Genomic DNA, 17609 nt, shown 5'->3' on the forward strand with positions numbered 1-17609 from the left:
GTTGATGTGGACATCACTATCTTCTGCTAAAAAAACGTATACGGATACAATATCAGTTATCTTAATGTATGTGAATTGACATTTGCACTGTATATCAGTCTTGACACCGCAAGCATAGACATGATACGAGATGTAGTTTGCATTGTCATAAATATTAGACTTGATTTAGCATTACTGAAAGTAATCTCTCACGACTAGTATAAAGTGACATGTGATGTAGACAAGATCTGAGTAAATTCTACAGACATTCATCGGCTCGATAGGAGAAGTTTTTTTTTATTGAATCATTTGTATTGCTCTCGCTATTATCGAAAATGAAACTAAAATTCAGGATTGCGGTACTTTTACTTTGCTTTATCTCAAAATCAACATTCGGCGATACAATTGATAACGAAGTAGACCAGTGCTCATTACCGGAAAATTTGGTGAAAGAAATTGAAAGCTATGCCCCGACTGTTAACAAAATAATAAACGAAACTGTTAATGGATTGTATAAGGGTACAACATGGCAAGAGTTGGCCACATTTGTCGATAAGTTTGGTCCACGTTTATCTGGTAGTCAGGTTCTTGAAAATGCTATTGACTACATGCTCGATAAGTTGGTCAAACATGGATTGGAAAATGTGCACGGCGAAGAAGCAGTTTTACCTCATTGGGTCAGGTAGATTACTTCGCTGTGTTCTAAAAAAAAGCCCAAGGAATAAATATGATTTGATTTTTACAGAGGTAAGGAATCTGCTACCTTGCTTCAACCAAGAGTGAAAGATATTGCGATGCTTGGATTGGGGTACAGTGTCGGAACGCCCACAGGAGGCATTACTGCGTTAGCCATCGTACTAAAGAGTTTCGATGAACTTCGTCAACGACGCAATGAGGTGCTATAAAATTCTTGCAGACATACTTGGACAAATTTTACGTTTTCTCTTCTTTTCATATAAAAACGTAGTACTTATGATGGATAATTTCTAGGTGCCTGGAAAGATAGTTGTTTATAATCAAGATTTTGTGAGTTATGAAGAAACTGTTATATACAGAAGCAGGGGAGCGTCAGAAGCTGCAAAATTTGGCGCAGTTGCAGTCTTGATCAGATCTATCACACCAGTTTCTATCTACTCACCACATACTGGCATGATGACTTATCAACCAAATATTACTAAAATTCCAGCTGCGTGTATCACAATTGAAGATGCGGCCATGTTAAACAGAATGGCTGACAGAGGTAACAAGCATGTCGATAATCTCCCATACTTACGTTAAGTATTTTCGATTTTGTAGAATATATTCATGATGATGAACTATGTTTTCAGGCGAAACGATGATGATCAATATTAGAATGGAAGCCCAGTCTCTACCAGCAGTCAAGTCTCGGAACACAATTGCAGAAATCATTGGAGCTGAGAACCCTGAGAAAGTAGTAGTTGTATCCGGACATTTAGATAGCTGGGATGTAGGCCAGGGTGCTATGGATGATGGAGGTGGTGCATTCATATCATGGAACTCTTTGAGAATCTTGAAAGCTCTAAATCTACGACCACGAAGAACGATAAGGTATATTGTTAATGACCCAGTGTCTGAAAAAATGCATTGCTACTTCAAAATCACAAGTCTCACAAGAATATATCGAAGCTTTAAGTCAATTTTGAATTAATTCTGATTAACAGAGAGTATTAGTATCCAAGGAAGAAAATTAAGTTTCTTAAATTTATAACTAGTAACAATTAGTCAGCTGGAAACATATACATAAATTATTGGAGTAAGTCAACCATTACCAAACGTACCTTAAGCTGATTATATATTTTACAAAAGGGCTATTCTTTGGACTGGTGAAGAGATTGGGATCGTGGGAGCTCATCAATATATTCAATCACATAAAGCTGACAGGCAAAATCTTCAATTTGTGATGGAGTCTGACATAGGTACATTCACTCCGATAGGACTTGCCTTTACGGGTTCGAAGGAAGCCCAATGCATTCTGAAAAAGATAATGAAGTAAGTTTATACTTAATTTGACATAGGCATTTGCATTTTTCCTCTCACAAACGTTTTTCATCAAAAAGTTCTCATCCTTTTCATTACTTTTTAGCTTATTGGAACCAATAAATGCTACAATGGTTCGAAACCCAAACGAAGGCCCTGATATAACGGAATGGGTAGATTCAGGGGTACCAGGAGCTTCGCTGTGGAATGATAACGGCAAATACTTTTGGTACCATCATTCAAATGGTGACACCATGTCCGTTGAAGATCCGCATGCACTCGACCTATGTGCTGCATTGTTCGCTGCAGTTTCATACGTTATGGCTCAGCTGAGTGTTGATCTACCGCATAATAACTAGTATTGCTCATTTACATCACCGTGAAATTACGTCAAGTTTATAGTAATATTTCCAACTTTTATAATAAAATACAAAATATATCAGAATCAGCTTACGATTAGTCTACAAAGAATTTTTATCGAGTTACTTAATCAATTATCAAACAGCTCTCTATATCTATTGCTACGCAGCATAAACATAGTTGATTAACTAGAATTTGTTACAGAAGTACTTAATCTATTTTACTGTTGAAACACTTTGTCGAAATCCTATCTCGTTACGGAAAGTATAAAATAGATGTTTCTTGACTGCATTCTACTGGTTTGAAAATGAAGCCGAAATGCTGTAAAAAATCAGTTTAATTTAAATTCTTACATTAATAATGCCTAGTATCTGTACAATAGTAAATTGTTATAGCATGTAACGTTCATTTGCCTAATCAATATATACTGCTGTCCAATTTATACACTAACACAACTGCGCATCAGATTTCAACTGCAAGAATAATACGTATTCCCTTTGCTTGGTGTACAGTACTTTTTTCTCCAACAGCAGCATATTACTTGATAGATAATTATATTCTACACTCAATTATTACAATTAAAATGTTACTAAACATATATTTTCCCTGTAAAAATCGTCGACTCAGATTAACGTGTCCTCGTCTTGGGTTTGAAATACCATAAGTAAAGAGTGCTGGGACGATGATCGCTGACTGTTTGTTAATAAGGCAGTTTTTTCTCCTCCACTTCCATTAATCGAACAATCAGGTGAGCTACCGTCGCATACAATGTAATTCGTTGTCGCGCTACTGGTAGAGGGTAGATCGTTGAGATCAGGTGAGGCCAAGGGCGGAGCTGATTGAATTCCGCTTTCCAATGACATAAGTTGCATACTATAAGATTCGCGATAACCGGAAGTACTCGAAGTTTGTGAAATCACGCTGGTATCTTCGTCCCACGATATGTCCGATTGTTGATGATTTCCACGACTATCATTGTGTCCTTGACGAGCAGATAGACTACGCTTCGATCGAATAGATGACGATTCAGATGGGATACCAGAAACTGATAGTTCCGTAGCTGTTGGTGGAGTCGAAGCCATCGGTTGATTGGAAGTATCTGGGGACTCCAATTTTATATGTGACACCTGAAAATTATTGTTTCATGTTTCAAATTCATCCTTGCTATCTTGTAAATATATTTCATTGAAATGTTATCAAAATAAGACTCTGTCATGTCTGTCTTGGACCGTCCAATCTGGTTTAAACCTTATTAACATTTTTGGGTACTATGCCATACACATACTTCAATACGACTCCTTCGACTTTTTCTTAAGCGAAAGGTTTTCTTGCTTTGTCCTGTTGAACGCTGTAGACGTGGTCTGATGCTGCGAGATTCCCCAGAGCTGTCCTCGGTTGGACTGCTTGGACTCAATTGAGTTGTTAAGGTTTCTCCTGCACACAAGGTGAAATAAATATATGTGTAAGTTTTGTATAAATATTCAATAGTTGCCGCATTAGTGGAAAAAAAAAATTACTACTTGTGCTACGTTTTAAAATTAGGAAGATAATTTTGTTACTCATCACCTCTTAGGATAAATATTTTTATGATACGTATTTATACACTTTTATTTTATTGTGAAATTATCTTTCCAGAATTTTATTACTAAATTGAAAAACAATAGCAAGCATAAATGAAAAACTCATATAAATATGTACAATATCTTGGTTTAGTTATAGATTTTATAATGTTTGTTATAGGAATTTGAAAAGAAGAAAGTAACATGAGTTCATTGTTACGAAATGATCGTGCAAAATAAAATAGATTTTACACACAGAAAGAGATACAGAAAGAGACAATGTGGAAAAAAGACATACGAAGATGGAACGAACAAACTGATCGATTATTTTATGCATTCTTGAGAAGCTAAAGACTTTTTTTTCGAATATATCGAGTACTTTTCAAAGATATCAACGCTGGCTTGTTCTTCTATTTTCAAACGCTACGAGACCGGGTGATATAAATTGATTCAGGAAGCATCATCCGGAGACGAATGATATGTGATAACCGAAACCATTCGAAGTATCGAAAAACCATATTTTATAAGTTTTTGATCAAAGGTGGTTGCCTGTTGCTGTTTTCATTTTAACAAAAATCATTTTACAAGAAGATGGAAGTCAAGACCGGGTCTAGGCGTGCTGCTAATGAATCTTGATATAATGGAGGGAGGAAGGATTTACCTGAAGAGTGCCTAAACTCTACAGAAGAGACAAAGCGCAGTTTGGACGTCTTTTGATGAGGTAATATAGGGTGAGACTTAACATTGTTATGTTCATCATTAGCAGAAGATGGTTGGGATCTATCTGAAACATGCCACATTGAACGTCTAGTATGAGGACAGAACGATCATCAGACAGTAGGACTGACCACTCCATTGTGTAATGTTGTAATTCACATCTATACATTTACAGAGAATATTATTTGCTATATATAGATTATTGTTTATGAAGTATATTTATAGATAGAATAATTATGAAATAGAAAATTTGAATTGTGGCAAAACGATGGACTATTTTTTGTGTGGTTTTTTTGTTTTGTTTTGTTTGTTAATAAAAAAAATTGCATCGTAATTTTCACATCTTGTTCAAAGTTAAAGAAATGTTGATTTCTGCACAATTTATAATTTTAATATTTGGACAATGTTTTACTAGAAAAATAATAATTACTTCGCTGAAAAATGGAAAACCAAGGATCAAATATAACATAACATAATTTCTAATGTAATTTGCGTGTGCAAATGATTTTAGATATCATTGAAAGAATACTCTGTTTAAGTTGAAATTATTCTGTGTTATTATATAGTATATTGATTTTTATGTGAGCCTATTTTCAGTAGAGGGAAACGTTTTAATTCGAGAAAATGAAGTTGACGGCGGAGCCCATGTGTAAAACAAGCACTGATTAGTCTTATGGCTGTCTTTCGTTGTTTTGAACTTTAAGGGTATTGCCTAGATTCAACACCGGTAACCCATTGAGACACACATTGGTTTTGTTTTTAAGTTAAAGGCCGAGTGAATATCGCGCGGCTTTCGAAAAAATATAATTATTAATTTAAGTTAATTATTTCGAAACAATGATCGATGTTATTTATCTCATATTCGTTTCGTGTTACGAAGGAAATTTTTTTTTGAAATCGTCACCATCGGTATATCTTTAATATTTGATTCAAACCTAAGATGACCGAATAGTTACTAGCAAGGTGAACAACAAATGCAACGTTTTGTATTTATTTTTCTCGCACAAAGCACGGGGATGTTCCTATTTCTTTTCTGGTTATATCAGTCTAATTTACACTGGTGACAATCTCTCTGCATTCTGCTGGTCTCAACCGGACGATTTGGTTACAGATCACAGGATAAAGAAAAGTCCGCATCTGCAACTAGGCAACATCCTTAAACCCCCCCATTGAAAGTGAAAGTATTAAATTATTATCATTGAACAATAAACATGTAATGGGAAATTGTTCAGCTAACTGAATTGTTGATATGTTGATCCTTTCTTACATTAGTAGTGAAAACACCATAGAATAAGAAATCATATATTCACTCAATGCAAGTAATAATGTGAGAAAAAATAATTCGAACAAAATGCAATTTACAAAGTTATTAGTGTATTTGAATTAGAAGTAGAATATTTAGTGATTACAGTATTGTCATTTCAAAAATATATCGATAGTTACACCACTGATATTGATGTCAGTGTGTAAATCATATATATGTATATATATTAATATATATATCATCACCATCAGCAACGATATATATCGTACATACAAATTAAGGTGGTCGTTAATTCGGGTTTGGAGAAACTTTCGGCGCGACGCCCTGAGATTTATGCCAAACTGTTCGAAAATAATGTGTTAAAAATTTCACTTCGCTAATCAATGGAACGTCGTGCACCATCAGGATCGAATCTCCTCCATTGAGAATTGATTCTCGAGTAGATATTTGACCTACATTATTTTTAATCACTGGGGGCGTTACGATGAAAATTTGTCTATTCCCAAATTAGAGACCAGCCTAATGTATAAATACATATATCTGTGTAAGTAACATAATTGTCTGTTGCGGATTGACGAACGATGATCACCGTATCTAGAAGTTAATTCAATTTTACTCCAGACTGATCAACATATTGCAAAGAAAGGCACAAAAGCAACTATATGTATATGTATAGTAACGAAGTGGCTACATAATGATAATGGGATACCAACTGTTGGATAATACCATTGTCTAAATACTGCTATGTAATAAGTTTATCATAATTACATAATATATGGCAAATCAATATGTAACGAATATGCTAAGGGAAAAAACAACACAGGACAAAATGCAACAGAAGGTGAGTGAGTACGATTAGAATGGTATCAAGAGTATATTAATATTTAGATACGTAATAGTGTGAAGCATAAAGGATATACACACGTAGTATATGAAAAAGTGTGATAATAATAAGTATAGACTTGCGTAGATTCTGTGTGCTTACCTCTGTTCCCTAGCTAGCAATGGAAGCAACGTAACATCAGTGTGTCAATATATCTGAATCTCAGGTACAATACTTTATCTTCATGATTGTTTTTTTTTCTTTCTTTTCTCCTTATACGTGGTTTGTGTCATTTGTCACGCCTTTCAACTTATTTAAATATACTAGGTGTATATTTGAGATCATCTAAAGAGTGTCGGTGTAACTGAATTAAGCTCAACAATATATAAACAATAAATGATGCCAAATGATACATTTAATTTGTTTTCACATACGTGGAGCTTATGGCATTACCCTCTCAACGAGAATAAACATATTTATTCAAAACAATTTTCTAATTGTAATTAACAATGCTAGTCAAAGAATTAGTCAAAAGTAAATCGTAGATCCAGAATTATTCCGAGTAAGAAAAAGTAAATTATTCATTGTGGGAAGAGTTGATCGAATAATTCGTAGAACGATTGCAGTCAGACATGTCTCAGTTATAATTTAGAAAAATGATAAACAAAACTGCGTAAAATCCTGATCAATAGTCGTGTATTCAAAACTATGAAGATAATATTGCATTTTGGTATGATTTAAATTACGAAGTATCTACATTTTATAAGTAGGATTACTTTTGTGTGAGCACCTGCTGCAGTGCCATAGACAATGGCTTAATCCAACTGTGGTACCTACTGTGTTTATCTGTCAGAAGTACTTTGGTAAACGGCTTGTGTCTGTGGGAATTTCATTTACTATCTGCGAAAGACACGCAGTATGGTTCACGTCTCGACGTTACAATATTGTAATGTAAAGAACTGGAAAGATCAGATCAGCTGTAATATTGGTAATTCAAGTATTATACTTGAATTATTTACATTTTAAAAAGAAACATAATATAAAGATTCCCTTGACTTCACGTTCGTCACTGTATTTCAGTTTGAAAATGAACAATAATCAGAGATTAAACAAGTGTAGCCTTCATGCAAAATACTTCTGACATTTTAATTAATATAATTACGTTGATCTACCGTTAATTTGTTTTGTTAGGAACATAAAATTTAAATTATTTGGAAAAAAGTCAGCGAGAAAAAAAAATTAAATTAAATACCTGTCGAAAGTGGCTGATCCGTTTGCACGTCCTTAGTACTGTACTCGCTGACTTCCTTCAATGTTGTTGATCCAGCACTCGTACTCGACGCAGAGCCTGGAACGGAATGAAAAGTTGAAGATAAGAAATAGAGTCCAAATCTATAGTTTGAATTAAATTAAGCCTCGACAAACTGTGTACGATTTCTCGTACATGTACTCCATGTGGACGATATTCAAAACAGAATGTGCTTTCTTCAAATCGAAGCAAGTATATGTTGTAATCAATGAGATAACGCTCGCATAACGTTCACGTTGTTGTATTACAAATATCGTAATCGTTCTAATGATACGGGCGTGCCCCTAATATTGTAAATATCATAGTCAAAGCATTTATCATTGAATGTATGTGCAAGGGTGCGACTCGATGCGATTCCTATGCTGGTATGCCGCTGGAGATCGGATAGTAAAATTTTGCTAAAGTTGAAGACGGGAGACAAGCATACCTCTGGTGACATTAGTAGTTGGTTGTACTGAAGTTGGTGGATGTATGACAGGGAATTGAGGTTGAATCGCATGTGCTGATTTTGGGATGAGTGATTGATTGTAAGTGTGTGGTGGAGTTGGATGAGACACTGGTGTAGGCTGAGAATGTTGAGAGGGAGTCTCTGCAGGGGTACGATTGATATGAGCACGCGAACCGAGATCCCCTGTAAGTAAGTCGATAAGAGAAGGTCTCTGAGTCCGTCCATGTTGCCCCTCGTTGCTATTCGGTATCGCATTCGGAGCTCCTGGGTGCATGTCAACTACACTCCTTTTTGGTTCCGGTTGCATTTCGTCTGAAGAAAGTCAAGAGAATTTGGCGTATATTTAACAATTAATTCTACATCGTTATCCTGGCATTGCAGGATACAGTTGAAGACATGCTCACCGAACTTACGGTCGTCGATTTCCTCTTTCAGATCTTTCAGATCATGAGATAAGTCAGTCAATAAGGTACCGCGTGATTTTGGAACCGGCATACCAATTCCGTTGATTTTTTTTCTAATAATGCTCTGCATGTTTCTCTCGTGTTCGGATATTGGTGGCTGCCCAATTTTGTGCACTATAAAGGGTAACATTTGTATGTAAAGAGCTGTCCGATGAGTGACTACAAATTCCAAAAAGTCCCACAAATGTATCGATGCCTCGTTGCGCTTGTTCAAAAGTCGCATGGTGCGTAAAATTCTAGGCCATTCTGTCTTCAGTTCTGCTTCGAAGCAAATGATCATAATCTTCAATGCTAAAGGATAAAAAGATTCAAAATTCTGCACACACTGTGTGGATTTTCTCGGATTTCACAATCCGTCAAGATATTGTTAATTTATTGCATCATTACGTACCTAAGAATGCAACTTGATACAATGTTAATGATATTTTTGTTGGCGCCTTTGCATCCCTGGCAGTGAACGTCAAGCTACCGGTTCTCATGTCGGTCGCGGTTTTTAAATTTTGTGCTGTAATGGGAGCAGTTTTTGCCGTCGGTGGCCACAAGGTATTCAAAACAGCTGTCAGAGTAAAACTTATGTCTGCCTGTCTCAATTTGGGAACATCTGGATGAAAAATGGATTAGATTATTGAATGAAGCATATTCTGTAGGATTGATTATACGTAATCGATTGGTTCAATGAAGAAGATAGAAAAAAAAGAAACTTTAACATTTGCGCATGGTTATCTTACCCTTTCTGCCCGTGCCAACACGCAAGAATAGAGGTATTAGTAGATTCAGAAGTACACTTTCCGTTCGATTTTGAGTAGAGAACATTGATTGCCCTCCGCAGACATTCTCCAATGAATAAACTTCCCCGAGAGAAATTACGTGGAGAGCTATCAAGCGTAATACTGTTGAACAAAAATGCTGCGGTGGTATTTGACTCATTAGAGCAGCTGATGCAGCCGATGCTACTTCCACCAAGCCAGTTGTATCCCCAATTATGAGAGCCTAGTGGATAAAAAAAAGGTGCACATAAATATGTAGCAAGTACCTAAGTATGGTCGTAAGAAGAAAGAATTGTACAAATAACTTTACCTGGCATGTGCTTAGAAGTGTCTTTAAGTGTTGAAAATGAGCAATGTACGGATATCTTGACAATGTTTCATAAACACCCTTCAACAGATCACCCGCAGCTTCCCAGTCGGTGTTTCGTCTGATTGAAGCTTTTTTATAAATTTTACTAAATGTTTTGTCAAGTCGTCGCAAAATAATTATTAAAGCTGGCCTCATATCGTCGTTGGACCATTCGGTAGATGGGAGTATATCATTCATGTATCTTCGCAATCCTCTGCAACCCATTGTGTCGGAATCGTAGGGTGAAATCTTTAGAAGGCTGTGAGCAATGTCCGCTAGTCTCTGAAACGAATCGTGTCAAACTTACTGTCAAAACTGACGGACTTCGATAATATCTTCCATTCTTCTACCGTATGTGTTACCATAATAGTCACTCACCACGTGGCATTTGGAATCAAGCAATTCAATTGCTTTACCATCCTGAGTTGCTTTTTTATTCAATTCGGCAAGACGCAGAGAGCATCTAGCAAGGAAGTCTCCTACCATATTCAGGAGAGTATCTCTTGGTCTTCTGAATTCAGTCTTATGGCAATTTTCCGAGTCTTCGTTGTCTCTGTCGTACAGAATTTTCGTCCTCGAATGTTCTATATATTTATTGTGGGTTTCATCATCAAAATCAAAACCAGGCGAATACGGACCTTTACCGTAATTTCTCTGACTGGAGCCTTTATGTTCCGGGCTTGATCTCTGCGGCCCGTTGTAATTTCTGTATGGAGACGCGAAACATATTTTGTATTATCAAGAAACAAGAATCGTTACTTTAACATACTTAGTCAGAGCTTCGGAGTTGTTGACTAACGTCTTCACAGCAATGGCTAATTGATTAATAATTTCCTTTTCAGTTTTTCCTTCTTTGTTATAAGTAGGTGATTGAATTTGCTGCACATAACAAGGTAGTATTGCCTCCAAGATGATCTACAACATACCAATAATATGCACATTTATCACATGTAAAAAGGTCACCAAGATGTCAGCTATACGAAACCTCAAATACAATTTACTCAAAGTGTTTGTAACAAACCAGCATTTGTTGCCCACGAACTGAATCAGCTGCATATGCAATAACCATAACACAAAGAGAGATACAGTCCAAAACTGTAACCATTTCATTTTCATCGTGGTAACAAAAATCAATAGCCTTTAGCGGTTTATCTTCTTTCACCAATTCGCCAATATTTACAGGATCCGGTGATGGGGTTTCCAAGCTTAACAAAAGATTGAACAGGCAAGTAGACGCAACCTGAAACGTAAGATCTCGTTATTAACTGATTATTCAATTCGGGATCGCGTTACCAACGTCTGTATAAAAAATAACCTGCCTTATGCGCTTCCCCGTGTACGCTCATTTCATCGGTGTCTAAAATTGCCGATACGCTACCAAACATTTGAAGTATGAAAGGTTTTCTGTTCATAAGATAAAATTGTTTGACAGCGTATTCAACAGTGGTCTTCACCAATTTGTTTGTTTGATGATTGGAGTACAGTTGCAATAACGTAGGCATAATTAGTAAGTATCCATTTGTTGAGAATATATTTTTAAAATTGTGAGCAGCATTGATGTATGTAGCCATTACGTATCTCAAAATACACGAATCTTCACTGTGGAGTATTATTGCTCCGTTTAGAACATTGAGAAACAGATGAATGTCACCAGAATAAGCAAAATTTCCTGCCATCGCTTCAAACATTCGAGCAATTAATCTCACCCACATAAATTTGTGCAATACATCTAAGCCGAGGAGTTCCTGAAATATAAATTCCACAATTCAGGGCCTAAAAGTTGATAAATTTGTCACAAATTTCTGTACTTCACTGTCATCTATTGTTCAATAAGGCATTTTCAATTTTTAGACAAACTTTTGAAGTATTCTACTGCATAAATCCCTTTATCGTCATAGCATCATCACTGTAATCGATCAGAAACATAATCACCTTCCCAATTTCTCCACCTTTGTAGAGATCGAGGTCAGCCTCTAGTGCTTTTCTTGGAAATGAAGGAAGTTTCATAAGTTCTTCGTGTAAAAATACTACTCTCTGGACAACCATATCCACATTTTTCAGAATCGCCCACGTTAAGAGCACCTTGCCGATCTCTACAAACTTATGAATCAATTCCTGACGCTGTAAGGCATTGAAGGCTTCTTCGGGTTTCATGTGTACAAGTTCAAGTTGGGGGTACTGAGACCGCTTGAAAAAATAGTAATCTCGCACGTACGAAGTCGGGTTATGTATTTGGTCTGGAAAAGTACTATTTTGTAAAAAAAAAAATGCTTAACGTTACGTAAATAAACGTTGTATCAATAAAAATGATCAAAAGCGACTCACGCGTTTTGTAATCGATCAAAAAATATTCCTTATGTTTACTTTCTTCTATGCCAAAAAAATCCACAGATTCTCTCAAGATCTGACAAAATTGCGTGTCTTCTTGTACAGGAAATTGTGACGGGATTCCACCCGCATCTGGATCCTGCGGACCGTGTACTATAATCTTTTTGGCCGATGGTACATTGGCCGTAAGAAGAATGGACGCATCGCACTGCTCTTTTCTCAGTATTTGCTTCAAATCTTTGAACATTATTCCATGTACGCTGTGTACTACCTAGATGGAAATAGTATACATTGTACGTAGTTGAAATAAAATGTGGGTGATAAATCTCGCGGTGCAACTAAAAACAGACCATAAATACGTGTAACAAGGTCGTGAGTTTTCGAAAAAAGAATAAGAGTTGTTATCTACCATCCATAGTATTGACAAGGCTGTCCCAATGAGCTTTTGTCCTTCTTCATGCGGCGAACGCACGTAAAACATAACATATCCTATGATGTAATTGTACAGAGCAAAAGCGGCCTGTTGTGGAAGTTTTGGAACAAATCTGATGAGATGTCTAAGGATTTTGAACATCAGTTCCTGCTTCTCCCTTGTCAAACGCTCCAAAACGTAGCGTAAAAACAAAGCACTGTCCTCTACCAAGCAATTCCAAATCACCTATTGAATGTAATTAATTATTGTTATTTAATACAGGTAAATTTGAGCTTAAGTAGAAGGTTGACTCGCCTGATAAGCAACTTCATAGACTGCGTTCCCATCTTCAGAAACCGCAGCGTCGTCTAAAAGATTAATTATTTGTATAATAGCTGAACACAAAGACGACGGGAACAACGACAGAGCAGATTGTCCGTGATGCGAAGTGTTTCTGGGTACCGATTCGCCTGGATCTTCGTCTCCTACGTTTCCTAGAAAAACAAATTGTTTTTGCTCACCACATTACTAAGTCGTGATGTCAATTTTCTCTAAATAACCGAGGATACCTTCATCATGATCGTCGCCAACAGGACTAGGCTCGTATGCCGCTTGTACCGTAATTGGTATAGTGGTAATTAAAAAATTTTCTCTCTCCTCCCGTTTTTTGTCATCCTGTGCCTGGAGAGCTTTTTTTATAAGTTCAGTTTGCTGTTTCTTACGAGTTTTCGTTGCTGTCACCAACGACCTCTGGAATGGAATAATACAAATGCTGATAAACAGAGTACAAATAATGATACAATTTAGCCAGATCATGAATTTGCCATTTACTTACATGACGTTCCTGATTAATCGTTACTTCTTCAACTTTCGTTTTAACTTGAGGCATCCATGGTGGATCGACAACTGGCAACGATTCTATTCCAATTTTAGGAGAAGGCAATGTGAATTCTATACCAGGTGGTGGGACTTTGAAGGTCATATGAGCAGTTTCCTCCATACGGGGCCAAACCTGATATCGGAGTTTCCAAAGTACTTGAAATCTAAGAATAGCGTTTATTCTAATTGTGGTATTTGTATGATGTAGGCCGTGATGCATTATATCGCTTGCTTGGTTCGGGGCTCGCACTGCCGAAATGATAAACAAGGATGCCGCTGATGCGGCAACTTCTTGGTTTGATTCAAGCAGAAGTTCCCAAGATACGGAAAGAATATCAACAAACAATTCTTCTGACATCACAACGGCGCCTTTAACTAATGTTGCTAATGGTGTATGGAAGGCATCTTTAACCTGTGGGTAAGAGTTGTGTCTTGCTTTAGTTTATCTCACACATACGTTCATTTGTATTCTATGAGTATCGATACAGAGTTGCGTGCTTAACAGAGAGCGTAATATCTGAATTAAAAGAACTCGTGTTCTGTGCTTTTTACTCGACATAAATTAGTTAAGTGGACTGAAAAAATTTCAACTTTAACTTAAAGCGCAACATTAAAAGCTTTTTATGATACAGTACCACAGATGAAGAAGCGTCGATCTATGACTATTGGAAGAATATGCCCGCTCAAAGAATAATGATTGTTTCGATCACATTTAAAAAAAAGAAACATCTGAATTATACATAGAGCGGTTAGATTACCTGAGTTTTTATGTATTTTGAAATTGGTGGCAGGTTTTTGGATCGATTATCTTTATCAGGTCTTTTCGATGAATCTTTCCCTCTGTCAAAATCTGATTCTGCGATATCTTTAGATGAGTCTCTGTGCCCTCCGATCAGTCTACCAGATTGAGAACCATCCAAGGCTCTCTCAATCCTGAATGAATTATTACATTATTAACAAGCTCAACAACGTAAATCGACTAAAATTACAAATTCAGATAAACCCACCTGTCTTTTCTGCCCATGCTATCTTTTCGACGAACCGGTGAGACTTGAGTACTTGCTTGATCTGAAACCTTGCGACTTCGTTTATCTTTTTTAGTATCATCTTTTTTATCTGTATCGAAATCGAATGTACCAGTTCCATTGATAATCCCGAACTCCTCTCCGTAAATTTTTCTAATTGATTTTATAAGCCTGGCGCTAGCGCGCATTTGTCGTCGATAACATATTGGGTGGCAGAAATTTTGATGAGAACAATAAAAGTTGAAGGAATTTGCTATTTGCACAACTACCTGAAAGTGCATGAAAACATTGTGTTTCATTTATGACAAGTAAATAGATTTACACAAATATTGTGTTTGCTTACCTTTAGCCAGGGAAAATTTTTATTGGTTTCATCAGTGTCGTTGCTATCACTTGGACTCTCAGGAGGTTGATCATCGCTAAGTATTCCTGGAGATTCTTCGCCGCTTACTTCGCCACCAAGTCCTGGTTCGGAAGTATCACTCCTGTCTGATAAAGAGCTCACTTTCCTTTTTGACTGAATAGAGTCTGCACGTTTTACAGTATCTAAATTAGAACCAAAGCGCAACACATAATTGATATCTTTGTTGGTTCGTAAAATCGACTCGCGATACTACGAAACTATTATTTGACATCTGATACGAAATTAACAGTTGGGAGTCGCTGTCTTTATAACAATCTGTCTTGTTCCCAAGAGGAGCTAAGACAGTAATAAACTTACAAGTTTCACCCTCTCCATCTTTTCCATCTTTGGTGCCTCTGCGTAGCTTCAAGCTTCTTCGTTTAAAGGATCCAGTGGGATTACCTGCTGTTCCACGACGCAACAAAAATGGACGCCCCTGTGGAGCAGGAGCACGTTTACTCTTCTCCTTTTCGTTAATTTGTATCTCCTCCCCTTGAATTGTTACAGTAGACTTGCTGCTACCCTCCGATTCATTGTCCGGTTCGTGCAGCACAAAACTAATCTTTCTCTCTGCAAGGTATAATATACATGCGAGATGAGAAATTTCAAGAGCAGATACTTTAACTGTTGGACTTGTAGAGAATCTCGCAAGACTCACCTGCCTCTCGATCTCCAGCAATCGACTGGAGACTTTGTGCCGATGTCTGGGAATGCCCCATTGAAGAAAGAGCCATACTCCAACGGCGATTGGCTTCACGACTATACATTCTTTCCCATGGTGGAGGTCGTTCCCGAGTTGACAGTCTGCTGGACTTTGGCAAAGTCTGATATGTCTCTCTCAAAAATGCTGTTATTTCCAAAAGAAGTGTACAAGCCACCAGGCGAAGAGCAATTGGACATTGAGATCCATAACCATTGATACTGGCTGGAATATGCATCAGTGGGAAATTTTTCAGATCGAGGTCAACCGTTTCACATGCAATAATCCACTACTAAAAATATAGTGGTCATGAGCCGTCATTGTAAATCATTTAATAGTGAGCATGGGATTACCTTCATCGAGAAAGTCCTCCTCCTCATCCTCCACCACAAGTTCCTTCTGTTTATTTTCGTCAGAAACCATCGCCGTTATGGCATCCACGTTATGCTTATCCTCAGCAAGCATTTCTTCTAGTCTTGTACCAATGGCCTAAAGGTAAAAGTCGAATATTGATAAGTGAACACAAGGTCTCGTAGAATTCCATTTTGACATTCAAACCATTCCTAGTCACCTCTGCCCATTGGTAGAACAATTTTCCAGCCGACCGCTGCAAAACGTGTGTTCGTCGCAGACCAGTAGGTGCATTGCGACTGTTAAGTGGAACGGAAGGGCGAAAGATTGGGAAATTTAGTTTCATCCATGTCGGCCAATGGCCTTTATTGCATTGGTGTACAAGATGAGCGCATTCCAAAATGAGTGCGGCACGAGCTACGACAGGTGCGTGTGGCTAGATGAAAGAGAAAGTTGTACTCGTAGAAATTATAGTTGAGTAGCTTGTCATGATCAGCTGAGATCCAAAATATATTTGATAAACACTTACCAAATCCAGGATGGCTGCCATCAAATGATGATCTGGTACGGAGCCTGGTTGACAAGTTTCCAGTAGAAATGAAAACCTCAGCATACCAGTGTGCACCAAGGAAATGGGAACCATTTTTCTTTCTTTCAATACTACGAATTCTGATTCCCTGGATGCCTCACCGATATCCATAGAATTTTTTCGGCTGAAATCTGCAATGAGTGGAGTACAAAATAAGATCCGTTGATTTTCAGGATCTCTGTCAACTTACAACATCCTGGTGCTTCTTCCAAACTCTCTTTCTTTTTTCCCTTTCCTAATCCAATCTTATTCAACTGATCCTCCATTCTACGCTTTGCTTTCTGTAGCGTTTGGCCAACCCTAAAAATGGATTGATTTGAATTCTCACACAAAGTGGAAAGTCATTTGGAAATGAATAGGCATTAGCATATTGAATGACGTAAAAGGAGAAGAATTCATAAGCCACGTTTCATCTTTCATCGAACTCGCCATTTTTCTTACCCTCTTCCACCTCTTGAAGTACTCCGATAATAGGCATGATGTATACTTGGTTGCCTGATGAAACTACCCTCTGTTGGAGATTCGCTGCTATCATGGCTATCCGTGGAATCAGTTCGGCCGTATTCTTTTCGGAACCAATTTACTAGAAATCGAATGTGACAGACTTACGATCTGAATGAACGCAGATGAATCAAACAATAGTAGAGTCCCCTACCGATTCCTCCAATTTGAAAGCGCTTTAATTTTCGCGACTTTGCAGATCCCATGCAGGACTCAGCAATTCCTAAATTTCGCTCGCTTTGCCTGGGAGTTAGAATGTAATGTTTCCTTCGCAAATTCCCCGACGGACTTTGGCTGATCTTTGCATTTTCTTCACTCATTTCCGTCTCCAAGAGGCTCTGCCAATAAGCATATAATTATTTTAAGTCGACGTAGTCTTTTCGA

General features: G+C 37.3%; 2 protein-coding genes across 3 annotated transcripts in view; one reads left to right on the top strand and one right to left on the bottom strand.

Annotated features, from left to right (window-relative positions):
• On the top strand, positions 1-2422 carry LOC124305579 (carboxypeptidase Q-like). The gene is made up of 6 exons (XM_046765159.1): positions 1-661; positions 725-875; positions 970-1219; positions 1308-1548; positions 1807-1989; positions 2084-2422. The coding sequence occupies exons 1-6, from the start codon at positions 315-317 to the stop codon at positions 2334-2336; spliced, it is 1425 nt and encodes a 474-aa protein (XP_046621115.1). The 5' UTR covers positions 1-314; the 3' UTR covers positions 2337-2422.
• The window catches only part of LOC124305562 (protein unc-80 homolog), a 26430-nt gene continuing 11193 nt past the window's right edge, over positions 2373-17609 (bottom strand). Inside the window, exons 24-53 of one of the 2 annotated variants that reach the window (XM_046765143.1) lie at positions 17380-17563; positions 17166-17307; positions 16915-17024; positions 16665-16855; positions 16356-16571; positions 16138-16273; positions 15743-16009; positions 15403-15654; positions 15025-15227; positions 14664-14950; positions 14415-14589; positions 13613-14068; positions 13347-13527; positions 13093-13271; positions 12775-13023; positions 12363-12636; positions 11970-12274; positions 11357-11782; positions 11059-11277; positions 10807-10952; positions 10416-10743; positions 9999-10319; positions 9650-9911; positions 9313-9522; positions 8862-9212; positions 8437-8769; positions 7953-8048; positions 4558-4680; positions 3623-3771; positions 2373-3464 (exon numbers count right to left, since the gene is read on the bottom strand). In XM_046765143.1, the coding sequence (XP_046621099.1) occupies positions 2961-3464; positions 3623-3771; positions 4558-4680; positions 7953-8048; positions 8437-8769; positions 8862-9212; positions 9313-9522; positions 9650-9911; positions 9999-10319; positions 10416-10743; positions 10807-10952; positions 11059-11277; positions 11357-11782; positions 11970-12274; positions 12363-12636; positions 12775-13023; positions 13093-13271; positions 13347-13527; positions 13613-14068; positions 14415-14589; positions 14664-14950; positions 15025-15227; positions 15403-15654; positions 15743-16009; positions 16138-16273; positions 16356-16571; positions 16665-16855; positions 16915-17024; positions 17166-17307; positions 17380-17563 (7275 nt within the window). In that variant the 3' untranslated portion in view covers positions 2373-2960. The remainder of the gene's footprint in view (positions 3465-3622; positions 3772-4557; positions 4681-7952; positions 8049-8436; positions 8770-8861; positions 9213-9312; positions 9523-9649; positions 9912-9998; positions 10320-10415; positions 10744-10806; positions 10953-11058; positions 11278-11356; positions 11783-11969; positions 12275-12362; positions 12637-12774; positions 13024-13092; positions 13272-13346; positions 13528-13612; positions 14069-14414; positions 14590-14663; positions 14951-15024; positions 15228-15402; positions 15655-15742; positions 16010-16137; positions 16274-16355; positions 16572-16664; positions 16856-16914; positions 17025-17165; positions 17308-17379; positions 17564-17609) is intronic. The other variant, XM_046765138.1, reaches the window with a different exon arrangement.

The sequence above is a fragment of the Neodiprion virginianus genome, chromosome 1 (genome assembly GCF_021901495.1).
Source record: "Neodiprion virginianus isolate iyNeoVirg1 chromosome 1, iyNeoVirg1.1, whole genome shotgun sequence".
Lineage (NCBI taxonomy): Eukaryota > Metazoa > Arthropoda > Insecta > Hymenoptera > Diprionidae > Neodiprion > Neodiprion virginianus.

Bases quoted from the DNA above. Each gene is read 5' to 3' on its own strand.
- LOC124305579 (XM_046765159.1), top strand. From the start codon at position 315: ATGAAACTAAAATTCAGGATTGCGGTACTTTTACTTTGCTTTATCTCA. The intron at 1,549-1,806 runs GTATATTGTTAA...ATTTTACAAAAG, and splicing joins CGACCACGAAGAACGATAAG to GGCTATTCTTTGGACTGGTG. The intron at 1,990-2,083 runs GTAAGTTTATAC...ATTACTTTTTAG, and splicing joins ATTCTGAAAAAGATAATGAA to CTTATTGGAACCAATAAATG.